At 45.2% G+C, this 13,483-nt stretch overlaps 1 protein-coding gene across 1 annotated transcript; it reads right to left on the bottom strand.

Moving 5' to 3' along the window:
- Window positions 1-437: 437 nt before the first annotated feature.
- On the bottom strand, window positions 438-12,557 carry DIPK1C (divergent protein kinase domain 1C). Its single transcript, XM_027678379.1, has 4 exons — window positions 12,329-12,557; window positions 6,679-7,356; window positions 2,734-2,898; window positions 438-1,105 (listed from the first exon to the last, which is right to left on the bottom strand). The coding sequence occupies exons 1-4, from the start codon at window positions 12,509-12,511 to the stop codon at window positions 890-892; spliced, it is 1,242 nt and encodes a 413-aa protein (XP_027534180.1). The 5' UTR covers window positions 12,512-12,557; the 3' UTR covers window positions 438-889.
- Window positions 12,558-13,483: the final 926 nt, after the last annotated feature.

Consider the following 13,483-nt stretch of genomic DNA (forward strand, 5'->3'; position numbering starts at 1 on the left):
AATTTTCCTTTTGTTCATTAAAAAAATACTGTGGAAGACAACTCTGGATCTGGATATTGTTCTGTTCAGTGCAAAGGACAGATTGTTGACATTCCTGGGTAATTCTGCTCTCTGGCAAAGGAGTGCTTCTTATCAAGTGCTCTGATGTACAAGTGCCTGAGGGCTTGTTCACATGGGAAAATCCAGTGGCATTATTCATACCTCTGCACTGCAGAATATGAGTACCCACATGGGAACTCAGCAAGGGTATAATTATTTTGCTCTAGAAAAGCCCAAAGTATCTTTATATAATTTCTCCCCAGAAAGTTATCTATCACACAGGTAATGCAATGCCCCCAAGAAAATGCATTTGAGGACATCAGACAAGACTGCTTTGTACAAAAGCAACTCTTTGCTCATGTGAAAACACATTTCCCTATTTGCGATCCTTTTTTTTTATCACACAGAGCACTCTGTCCCTACTTTAAAAAAACCTCATTCTACAGAAAAATTTAAACAAGCACCATGCATGTACTTATCCTCACCCACCCACTCTTTTAGTTATTGATAGTAGTTTTGCTGCACTTACTTACACTTTTCTTCTGTAAATGCATCCTCACTCTGAGCACCACTCTCAGACAGATGCAGTGTCTACAGCTCTTGGTAAGTGAACGGTGTACTGAATTCTGATGGAGAGGTATAGTGCTAGCTCAGGAAAATAAGCAAGAACAGAATCCAGGTAATGTAAAACAATTTCACACTTGATAGGATATTAACAGCATGTGCTGCACCTGCAGCCATGGATTCCATTTGCATAGCAGAAAAGCAATCTCTGTGCTGTAAATGTACAATGGGTAGGAAGGATGGCAGAGAGACTGGCGTGTAGCCTTTGCAGTCCTGCCTTTTGTGTCTACTCTGCCCTTTGCAGTTCTTGTTGAGTGACCTGAAGCAGGTGGTATAACTCAGAGAGAGATTTCAGAGTCCTCTGGTGCCCGGCGATGTCCATGTGCCCTGGTTGAGCACACTCCTGCACAGCTTTCTGCAGCTGCAGCTGCAGGGGGAGGGAAACCAAGGGTCCTCTGAGATTTGGGGAGAACCAGTGACGGAATATTTTGTCACAGATTACCTGAGAAAAGGAAAAAGAGCAGATTGTTGTAGCTACAACTAATGCCCTGCTGTTGCCTTGGGACTGTAACAAAATGTCATCCGAATCTGAAATGCCTCTAGTCATTCAAAGAGGAAGGTATAGAAAAGGAGCATCCACACAGGGTACACTCTATCTGAGAAATGCCCCTCCTTCTCAGATTGCTCCTGTACTTCACAAATCTTATGAGTGGCTGAGGAAGCTGGGGTTGTTTAGCCTAGAGAAAAGGATGCTGAGAGAGGACCTTATCTATCTCAACAACTACCTCAAAGGAGGCTGTAGTGAGGTGTGGGTTGGTCTCTACTCACAAGTGACAAGCACTATGACAAGGGGAAACGGCCTCAAGTTGTGCCAGGGGAAGTTTAGTTGGGATATTAGGAAAAATTTCTTTACCGAAATGGTTGCCAAACATTGGAACAGGCTGCCCAGAGAATTGTCTCCATCCCAGGAGGTATTTAAAAGATGTATAGATGTGGCTCTTAGGGACATGATTTAGTGGCGGACTTGGCAGCGCTGGGTTAACGGTTAGATTCAATGATCTTAAAGGTCTTTTCCAACTTAAACAATTTTATGATTCTGCATAACAAGTGGTGAGGGTGAAGGGGTGGGAGAAGGAGGCAAAAGGCCAACAAGCTACACTCCCCAAGCCCCTCTGTTGTGTTAGTGCCTCCCAGCAACACAAGCTGGGTGAGCTGTAAGACACTTTATCCCAGGGTCAAGAAGCCCATGGACAACCTCTTTCCACTATATTCACCTACTACATCTGGAGATTTGGACAGCCCTGACTTTCACAGAATCATAGAATCACTAAGGTTGGAAAAGACCTCTAAGACCATCGAGTCCAGCTGTCAGTGCAGTACTGCCAAGTCTACCACTAAACCATGTCCCTAAATGCCATATCTACAAGATTTTTGAACACTTCCAGAGATGGTGATTCCACCACTTCTCCGGACAGCTGGTGCAATGCCTGGCCACCCTTTCAGTAAAGGAATTTTTCCTAGCATCCAAACTAAACCTCCCCTGGTGCAACTTCTTGTCATTTCATTTTGTCCTATTGCATATTACCCCGGAGAAGAGGCTGACCCCCAACTCACTATGACCTCCTTTCAGGTAGTTGTAAAGAGCAATAAGATGTCCTTGAGTCTTCTTTTCTCCAGGCTAAACAACCCCAGCTCCCTCAGCCGCTCCTCATAACACTTGTTCTCCAGACCCTTCACAGGCTCTGTTGCCCTTCTCTGGACTTGCTCCAGCACCTTAGTGTCTTTCTTGAACTGAGGAGCCCAGAACTGAACAGAGTATTTGAGGTGCAACTCAAGGATGTGTCTTTACTATCAGTGGAGATGGTAATGCTAATCCCCTGCCCCTACTTTGCTCTCCTGTCTGAGGCATTGTGCTAACAGCTACATGAAAACATGGCAGATAAGCACTAGTGAATATAAAGATCTGTCTGCATGCCCCAAGATGAGATTTCGGAACAGGACTGATATTTATGTGGACGCATTTAAAAACCTGACTGTCTTCATCTCACAGTCTCCTAGTACATACCACGCATTTCATTGCCAATGTGATTTTAAAAGAAAGGGATGCATAAAACAGCTGTGTCTACTCACTTGCAAGTTGTTATTGGCTCTCTGTGCTCCACATTTTCTTATTTTCAGATTACATTTTGAAAAGCAATCAAAAAAATTACAATCTTCGTCTCCTGTGCAATTCTGTTCGAGGATGTCCCTCATTTTAGGTTCAAAAAAGGCCATATCCACATCAATGGCAACCACCTGTGGATCAAAACAACCCATGAGATCCGGCGCAGCACAGACTGTAGAATAGGGCTGAGCAGGCATTCTTTGCTCCTTGCTTCTGGAAATGTTGTGTAAGAGCATCTGCCAGTGAGGAACTGGGATCAAAATGAAAGGGCCTTATTTCACTTAACTGAGCCGCACTAGCCTTATAAATACCACTTTTTAAACAAAAACAGCCAATGTTTATGACACCAGGAATGGGAAAATTATTTGTGGGCAATATGCCTCCCTGGGATCAATTGGATTGATTTGCTTTAAACTGGAACTATTCATCCCGAAAACTGATTTACTTGCTGGTGCAGCATATGCAGATGGCACCTCAAGCTTTTAATTACATGATGGTGCACAGTTATCCATAGGGTAGACGGTATCACTTCACAACTCAGCATTCAGACTAAACCCCTGACTCTGCCTTTGTGGAAGGGAGCAGTGGCATGCCCAGGGTTAGCTGCACCTGGTACTGCTCCAGCAAACCTGCCTCTGTATTCAGTGGTTTTGAGTCTGTTCAGCTGCAGAAAGAGATCCCTGACTTGGCTGAAAGCTGGTTCTGGCTTTGCCCAGTCCTGTTTGCTATGGTTTGACACACTTATTGCGCACAGTTCTTGTTCTGCTCTCCCATAGCAGAGTCCAGCCAGAAGCTGGTCACAGCAGAAAAAATGTGACTGAAGGGATCAATCACTTTTCTCACCCTGACACAAGGCTCACAAAAGCAGTGAATACATAGCACAAAGTGGTTTGCAGAACTGCTGCCTGTGTTGGGGGTGAGATCGCTCTGGGAGCAAAGGGCTGTAGTCTCAGTTTCCACCAGTGTCACTCCATCCATGAATGCTCCACTTAAAAAAATCCCAGCAATGAAGGAAAGGAATCCAGTAAGGGGATGGCAGCTGCTTGATGTGAGACAAAGTGTAGGTGACCACCGGGAAAGTAGCCTTCTTCCAGAGTCATCATGAATGTGCAATCAGCAAATGTTCACAGCTGCTTTTCACACTTAAATTGGGGATGCTCCCTTGCAGCATCTGACACACATTTTCATTGAGGAAAATATCTGGGACCTGGGCAAAGCAGAGTTACTTGGGCTCAAATGGTTGTCTCATTTTTAAGACTCAATCACCCAAATAACGGGGGAAACTGAACTGTGTGACTGGAACAGCAACTGGATCAACACCAGGAACTAAAGATGTCTGGTTTGGTAGAAGCCCAAATAAACCTTCCACAGGCAGAAAAAGAACATGGTGTAATCTTCATTTTATTCTAGTCCTTTTTCCCTAGTGAAAAATCTTGAAGAAATGAGGCATAGCCTAAAAACTCAACTATTTTTAGGCTTTTTGGAGCTTTATGATGATGACATATCCTAAGGAATTTCACACGTTTGAACAGGCAAATCTTTTTTTCTTTTCTTCTTTACTTCCTTAAGCTTTCTGCTGTTTTGCTGTTCAGTTCTTTGGAGAAGAGACCATGAAAGCAGTTCAGGGTTTCCCCAGTCATAGGGTTGCTGTGTCAGCTCCCAGGTGGGGTCTTTGCCAGCACTGAGTACATTTGACAGTTTGATCCATTGCTCTGCTAGGAAAACCAGCCCTGGTTCCCAAACACACAGCTGCCAAAGGGTTCAGCGGCTTCACTGAAGTTCATCTGTTACAAAAATGTAACGTGGGCCTCCAGCCAATCCCCGTGAAAACAGATCTGGGTGACACTACCTATGATCGGCTACATTTTGGTGGGGTTTGTTATGATCGTAATTGATGAAGGTACCTCGGGAATTGTAGCAAGGACCCAGCTTGGCTCCTGACCTGATTTAAAGTGATGTTTAAGGTGCTGTAATCTTTCCAGTTCTTTTTGAGGTGGGCGTAAAAGAGGAAGCTCTCCCAGAGCACCCAAAACCTCCTTCCAACTCTGCACCTTATGGTAGCTCCATGGCAGCTTAAAATTCTCCTGGATGATCTACCAAGCAGTGATCTCTCCTCTCCTTAGCTGCAGGAGAGCAAGCGAGGGCTGGAGTGAGAGCTGGAGCCTTATCCCCATCACTTGAAAATAATCCTCAAAATGAAACTGTTGCACTCCAGGTACATTTCTTTGGACTTTAGGGGTCTCATTACTCCAGTAAGGAATAGCAGTACTATTACGGGTTTTATTACTTTCCTATACAGAGCACAGGAAACCAGCAAGTGAAAAAAATCTCTTAAACGTAAGGGACAAAAAAGAGGCTGTCTTACTGTGTTCCCATTCTACAACTGGTTGGTAAAACTACGTAGAATTTCTGCTTCTCACTCTGCTTCCTCCACCACTGATCAGAAACTCTCTGTCCTGTCCCCCATCCTCTGTCCTTCTCCCCACCCTCAGCTGTCTGACTGTATCTCCTGTCTCTCAGCCTGTTGGCACGATACCACCAAGCTATAAGTAATGTACAACTGGGAGAGCCGTGTGTGAGCAGCAATTCACTTTTTCTTAACTAATTCTCCTAGGAAATATTAAATTATCATATTTACCTACACCAGAAAATGTCTGTTGTCTCTTTGGACCCCAGAAGTCACTGGAAGATCCTGGCAAAGCAAGACTCACCAAAAGGACTTGTGAGGGAAGACATATCCAGTTTTCTTCCTCTTTTCCTAAATGAAATCTCTTTTCCTGTAAGTAGGTTGTAAAGCAGATGCTCTGGTGTGTGCTCATCCACAGGCAGCTGTAGCCCTGTGCAACTGAGAAAGCTGGGCAAAGCCTGCCTGGAGGAACTCTTGCTGTACCTCACTCTACCTAAATACTGGTATAGCCTATTTTAGTTTCTTGCTATAGCTCCTCACTCGTTCCCTATTCAGCTGCTGTATTGCACCTGAATAAACAATGGGAGGGGAAAGAAGGGTGAAGGGAAAGCACTCTAACTGCTCCTAATGACTCTATGTTTAGGCAATGTTTATCTAGTACTCTGAAGATATAAGTGTTATATTAACTCTCAGTGAGTACTAAAAATAGTATTAAAGTCACCAAAAATGCTTTATATTCACTAAGAGTGCAGAAAGTCCACTGATGTCATCGCAAATTGGGAGCCTAGTTCAAACACACAGTGTACAGTGCCTCCAGTCTGTAGACACAATTCCAACTGAAATCAGAGGAATTTCTGTCCACAGAAGAATGCGAGATACATGCAGCAATGTGGTGCTGAGCTACGTCACTATTTCAAAAACATGCATAGCTACTCAGGTCTGAGTTACAGCTGTGCAAGGAAAAGTCAAAGAGTAACAGGGACTTTCCTGTCACTGTCCTTGGAGAGTTTCCAGACCAGATAAGCTGAACATTGAAACACAAATGTGCGTGCTTGGATGTGGGAAGTTCCCCTTGTGTCAGACCAGAGAATTCAACCTTAGTTTTCAAATTCAGTTTTTTCCTTTCAGCATCACTACCAAAAATAGTTGCCATTACTCAAATTACAGCTTCATTTACAGATTTTGAGATCCCCTTGCCTTCAGGAGGCATCCCTCACCACATCCAAGGGACCCTGTCAGTATCAGTGCCTTTGAGGAGGTGAAACAAAACAGGAGTAAGTAGTTCTCAAATCAAGCAGCAGGATTTAGTGCTCTGAAACGCGGCTGTACACATTGCAAAGCAGAAAAGCAGTAGAGGATCTCCCCTGTTGCTTGTAAATGCATTGGTTTTGCAAAACCTTGGCCAAAAGCTGTACGAGGAGGGAAGTGTCATTTTTACACAGCCACCTTCAGACTAGAATTTGACTTCAAATTGCTGCAACACCATCCCAAAGATGTAACTTACCGTAAGATCATGCCTGATAGCGAAGTTTTCTGGTTTGATGTCACACAGGTGGAGTCGGTGAGAGAAATCATTATCAAAATGCTGCACCATGTCCAGAAAGCTGAGTGCAATGTCAGTGATGGCTCTCACCCTGCTTTTGTGTCCGGTAAGGGAGGGACCGATTACGTTTTCCAAGGGAAAAAGAGTTTTGTGCCAGGCATGTCCAGCTGTGAGATACTCCACAGCATAAAAGTGTCCACAAGAACCAATAATTCGTAGCACATGTTTGCTGAGGTCCTGCAGCAAACTGAAGTAGATATATTCTTCCTGCTGGAGCAAGGACCACATGCTGGCCACCTGTGCTTTCCAACGTGGTCCCTTTTTCCTTGTCCACAGGGGCCCCATGGTACTATTAGACAGTTCTAGCCCCAAGGCATTTTTGACCTCCAAAGCTACCATCAGCAGAAGCTCTGTTTCAGGTATATCCTGTGTTTCCACCTCCTCCAGCATACTGAGGTGCTGGTAGCTGGAAAAGACTTCTTTTTTGGATTTCAATATGATGGGCTGGCCTCTCCAATCGGCATGAATGACCTTCTTACCTCTGTCATAGTACAGGCAGTGTTTGTACACCAGCTTCTGTGCCACGCACAGGTCTTCACAGAGGTCACCAGTCAGGGCTCCGCTGCTGTAGTCAAGACACTGGAGTGAAAGAGCAGAATATTCATAGCAGAACCATATGCCCATGGACCACGTAGAAGAAAGACAAATAATGAGCAACAGTCCTAAGCTCAAGAGGTTTGCAGCAGTCATGGAACTGCAAACAGACACCTTCTACAACCGTTGGGTCATTCAATGGTCTTTCAGAAGTCTCTAGAGACCTTTTTCTAGGGGAGTCTTGCTTCAAAACAGGGATTCTTGGGATGGTAAAGGACAGGATATTCAGGGGTGAGGAAATGGACTAAATTACCTGTTACTCTGAAGTGTTTTACACAGCGAGACAAACTTTAAACACACGTGGCTGTGCTATATGAGATGATGGGCTGTAACACTTTAAGGAACAGGAGATAACTTCCATAGTAATGCAAGACTTCTCTGGAAGGTTCAGGGGAGCATAACTTACACACCTCCACTTAAACTACAGGAAAATCCATGGCTAGCTGGATTTCTGGGATCTTCCACAGTCCTGCACGTTTCAGCCTTGCACTCAACATGCCCTGAATGAAGCTGTCATAGCCTCCTCCTGCACTACCAGGAAACACAGAGGTTGTGCTCAATGCCTTTTGGACCAAGAACTTTCAGAATCTTAAAATATATAATATATTTTATTATTAAAACAATAATCTGCAGAACAAACTGACTTTTCAGGTTTTATATGTAATTATCAGAAGTGAAATTTTAATATTAATTGCTTGAATACTTATTTTTTTTTTGTAATTGTGAAGAAATAACCCCGTGGAAGCAAGGAAACTGCTGCTTGATAGTTAAGTGGTCGTTGCAAATTCATGCAAGAACTGCAAGGATTCCCTCACCAGTCCTTCCCTCAACCCATAATTGTTTCCATGATATCATTTCCCAAAGTCGATACATTCCTACGGACATTCAGAAGTGCAGCTGTAGGGACTGCTTTGGGTGAATCAGTAGAGGGGATGATCAGAGGTCTCTGGTGAAAGGGGAAGAGATGAGGTGGTGTAGAAAGCCAAACATCTGGGAGGCAGCTTGACAGTGTCAGCTGCCTTCACTGCTTTCTGGCATTTGAACCTTCATTTAAACAAGTTGGCAGGACCCCCTGCATGTGGAGAACTTGCAATGGCTGCGGGAGCCCCACCTCACTTGTGACTTGCTGTTACATACACAAAGAACATGATCATAACATTCAAGTAAATTATTTTCTTAGGACAGTCTATGAGGTGTGTACACCAGAGGAATATGTTCTGATGCCAAGCAACATTTGGAGTTCAACCTTAAACAACACACAGGGGAATGGGTGGAGGATTAAGTCCAAAATCCAAGAATGGTGATAAATTGACTGCAACAGCTCACTGAGGGCAGTTCAGACAGGCATAAAATTTATTTATATTTTGATGTTCTCACAGGCCAAATGAGAACAGTCATTGCCAGCAAGGAGAGCCAGGTAGGCAAACTCTTGCATGAATGTTCTGACCCTGAGTCCACACATGTGAATCACACACGCATCTGCATCGACATCAACATCAGGATGACCAAGCAGATTCACTGGGCTGTCTGCAGACTTCAGAACATGCAGATCAATGCTCCTGCTTTTGAAAATCTACTCCTATGAATTTAATACAATTTTACTCTACCTTTTTAAATAGGAAACATAGTTTTCTTAGCAAAAGTAGTTTAGCAGTTCTTACCATCTGGAACTCTAAGCAATTTCAGAAAGAGAATTACAAACAGAAGGAATTTTTGGGGTTTTCTTTGGATTGTAAGTATAAGCACGTTTAAAACTCTGTTGAGAGACCACAACCTAACTCTCTTCTGCTAGAGTAAGAGAATTTAGGACTTAGTCATGTAATTGGGTTCACATGGGTGAACACATGCCCCCATGGACAGTTTTACTGTGGTGCATCAAGTTCACTCTTAGAGGGTCCACATGCATAGACCTCTTACATCTAGAACACATGTCCATCACCTGTAGTCAAACACATAAATGTGTAGCTTATTTTCTTGCATTGACATCATGTCACTCTTAATTGCATTAATGAGAAAAAGTAGTTGTGGAAAAAGCAGTCTCACATTTCACAGACATAGGAGACAAGTCCTTTTTGAACCTGGTTGCTGTTTAGGACTTGTCTGCTGTTTTTTCAGTTTAACCTATAAATCTTTTATTGTTAACCTAGTATCTGACAAAGAGTGTCTAAATCATAGTATTCTTTACAGTGACCTTGTGCAGTGTTTTGCAAACTGGGATATGTGGAAGAAAACTTGATCAAGGAGTTCATGGTCTCACAGTGATAAAACACAGAGTGGCCTTCCAGATGTCACATTCCCTGCTGGTCACCAAAGCAAGCAAGGATTTCAAAAAGGCTCCCTCAAGTAAGCAATCAAGAAGTTTGAACTATTTTCTATCATCAGCCTTTTAGGTATAGTCTGGTAGTTCATCTTGAAGCAATTATTTGACCCTTACATCCTTTCCAAAGACATACAGTTTTACAAGACAATCTTCCATCATATCGGCATAGCTTGCACTATTGTGTTTCCCAGTGTATTAGCTTGCATTTTACAGTATTAAAACACATTCTGGTGGACTGAAAACATTTAACCAGGTGATACAGATTTATTATTTACTAACCCAGGAACCTTTGCACTAACTGCAAACTTCACTATACAAGATTGTAATTCATCATGGTGATTGTTGATAAAAAGAAGAGTCAAGTCCCCAGGGAAATCTTTCAGAAATGGTCCTCCATGCTGCCACCCCTGTCTTAATGACTGCATTTTGAGACCTGTCAATGAGACAGTTTTAAATCTACCTAATGATTGCCCTTTGAAAGCCACTAAGTGCCAGATTTTTAAACTAAAATATGAAAGTGACATCAAGCCAAAATCCTTATAGAGAAGCAGCTGTACTACAGAAAAATGCAAACACAAGCATGGTTTGGATTTGCTTGTATGTTTTTGATTAAAATTGGATACATAATTTTTAATGCCCTTAGTGCACTTATCAAGATAAGTTCAGAAAAGCTGGGTTTAAATTACCGTAAAAGCTTAAATTAGTGTAAACCCTACTAAGGATTTATATAAATTTAAATAACTCACTGTACCACCATCAGTGGCCTGAGACTGATGTTCTGCCTTGTTAGCTAGTACTTCTCCTGTGTAAATGCAATACTGAGCCAGGTTTGGAAGGCATCAAAATTAATTGATTTCTCCAGAGGAAACAGAAATTGATTGCTATGATTTAGTGTGTTCAGTGTAAATGAAGATGAGATTGGCATTAGGAAAGAGTGCTTTTTTTTTTTTGAGAGTTCAAATTGGTCCCTGCAAAACGCCCTGTGCCACTTCTGCCTTGTCAGTGCAGTACACATCTGCGACATCTGCACAGATGTGCATCTTACTCAGAATAAGGGAATAAACCCTTTGGAAATGCCACTTGCTAGGGCATTTTCACCAACTTGCTTAAAATAGTTCATCTAATCTCCTACTGAAAATACGACAGATGACTAGTAAATAGTTTTTCTTAGAGGCTGATTTTTGCTTAATAAAAGGTGTGAGACTCAAATTATCGGGTTATTTGTTTCATAGATTCCCAAATCTTCATTCACGAAGCCTAGCCATGATGATGCTGTTTCATAGATAATTGCACTTTTATAACTGCAAAACTCATGCCTTGCTCAGATGTCGAAAGGCTTATTTGGGGGCTGATGAAGACGAGCTCATTTTCTAATTATTCCACTAGAAGGACAATCCCTTTCTAACATCATCTGGGAAAACTGTTGCTTTACAAACCTTAACGGTAGTACTGAAGACTTACCTACAGAGACAGATAAGCACAGCAACCTCAGCTACTCTTCCTCTGGGAGGCAGGTCTGTAACTGAGCTATCACTCAGTGAATAGAGACAACTTTCCAAGCTTGCGCCTGAAATCTGAACCCTGCCTGGGCTTTTGAAGGCGTGCCTAACCCTCTCCAAACTGAAGAACAGCAACAAGTCTCAGTCCCTCTCTTTACTGACGAGTGTGATGGCAAGGACCTGGACCTCCCTAAGCTTGGCGGCTTGGTGCTCTTCCATACCTCAATGATCTTCCCAACCACGCAAGGAGGAAGCAGAAATCATTCCTTCAGCTGCAAACCTGAGCTCAGCTTTACTTCAAGCTGACTACTGTGGTAAAGAAACTGGAACTCACTGCCATTAAAAACACTCTGTTAGGACCACTGTCTATACTTGCACTTTCTTTATTATACAGAATTAAGGAAATCTATGATCAGCTTTTTGCTTGCTTGCAATAATAGATTATTTAATTCCCATTAGGATTCCTCTCTTCCCACCTAATCGTTGGCAGTACAGATACCCTAATTAAGAAACAAAATTAAACTCAAAGCATTAACCCAAGCTGCTCCTCTTCTCAAAGTGTTTCCTACACAATCCTAAATCTCTTTATTACTATTTCTAAGGGAAATTTTAATGAATATTCTTTTTTGAATTTTGAGTAATCACACCTTTACACGCCAGACATAAAGAAGGCGATACAAGCTGCCTGGCACTTTTGAAAGATGACTTTTGTCCATACACATTTTCGGCTAAAAATAAAACAAACAAACAAACAAACAAACAAAACCCCAACACCCGGAGGAAGGTTTTCCCCCACTCCGGAGCGTGCGGCAAGCCGAGCTGCCCTTTCCAAAGAGCTTGGGCAGCTCACTCGCGTCCCGCGCCCGGGATCCGGCCCGCCGCCTGCACCTGACCTCGCCTCGGGGAGGGAAGCAAGGAGGGAGGGAAAGAGTGAGGTAAGGAGGGAAGGAGGAAAGGAGGTAAGGAGGCAGCGCCCGCCCGTGCGCACCGTGGGGCGCCGCTAATGCGGCACCTCCGGCGGCCGAAGCTGGGCAGGGGCGGCACGGCCGGCAGCGGGTGCTCGGCTCAGCGCAGCCCCGACGGACCGCCGGCGCCCCGTCCTGCCGGGCGATGCCCCGCGTCCCGCCGGGGCACGTACCAGCCTGGCCAGGATCCGGTGGCTTTTCTCGTCCGTGCAGCGCTCAGAGAAGACGCTCCTGTGGAAAAGGAACAGCGCAGCGCTCACCACCACCCAGCAGGCAGCCCAGAGGAGGAGCAGCAGCAGGGCGCATCGCCGCCAGATTTTGAACCGCAGCCTCTTTAAGCCCGGGATGCCCCTCATCGTCGCGCCGGGACTGGGCTGGGGTGGCCGCTTCAGCTGCTGCGGCGCCGAGCGAGCGGCGGCGGCGGGGGCCGGGGGCTCCGAGCTGCACCCCCCGCACGCCCGTCCCGCTCCCCGCCCGCGCCCATCGCCCGGCACCCCCCGTACCGCCGCCGGGATGCGCGTCCCCGCGGCCCCGGCCCCGCTCCCGCCCCCTCCCCGGACCGAGACTGCCCTGACGGAGCCCGAAGCGCCCCTTTTGAATTTAAGCCACGTAGTTCCGCCGGCTTTTGTCTGCGCTCCTCTGTGCCAAGCGGCCCCTACAGCCACTTGGCGGCTGCTGCCCGCGCCCCCCGCCTCTCCTCTCCGAGTTTCTCACCCGAGAATAAAAGGGGTTTGACGAGTGATGGATGCTGGTGTGGGAACTCGTTCACATCCAGGCGGCTGCCCGACGCTTTTAAAGAGGTAGCCTGGAGACGGACGGGTCCCTCTTGTGAAAGCTTCTCCTCCCGACAAATGGGTAAAGAAAAAGAAAAAGTTGTTTATTCTAGAGTAACTTCTCCAGTTTTACCCTCCCGGAGCTAATGGAGGAAGAGAGAAAAGGGTCTCAGGTGCCCATTCAGCAGCCCCCCGCACCTCCACGATTCCCCAAAAGCTCCCACAGCCTCTCCTGCCCACCCTGTGTCCCGGCCGCGGGTGCTGGCCCCTGCCCAGCACCTCCGTGTCCCGGCCGCCTCGGCGGCCGGCGGGGAATGCCAGCGGAACTGCCCCGCTGAATGCTTCGCCGAAAGAGGGCAGGGTGTACTTGGTCCAAGGGTGCTGGTAGCGATAGATTGTCTTCCTACCATCCGGTAGAGAGAGTACCTGCGACTGTGTCTCTGTTTAAGAAGGCGTCAGCACCATGCGACAACCCCTCATATATTTGACTTCGTTAAAGTCTCTAAGGGATAAAGACCCAGATGTTTATTCCTGTGCAGCAGGCAGGATCTTGAC

This window comes from Neopelma chrysocephalum, unplaced genomic scaffold (assembly GCF_003984885.1).
Source record: "Neopelma chrysocephalum unplaced genomic scaffold, ASM398488v2 Primary Assembly neopelma1_22b, whole genome shotgun sequence".
Classification (NCBI taxonomy): domain Eukaryota; kingdom Metazoa; phylum Chordata; class Aves; order Passeriformes; family Pipridae; genus Neopelma; species Neopelma chrysocephalum.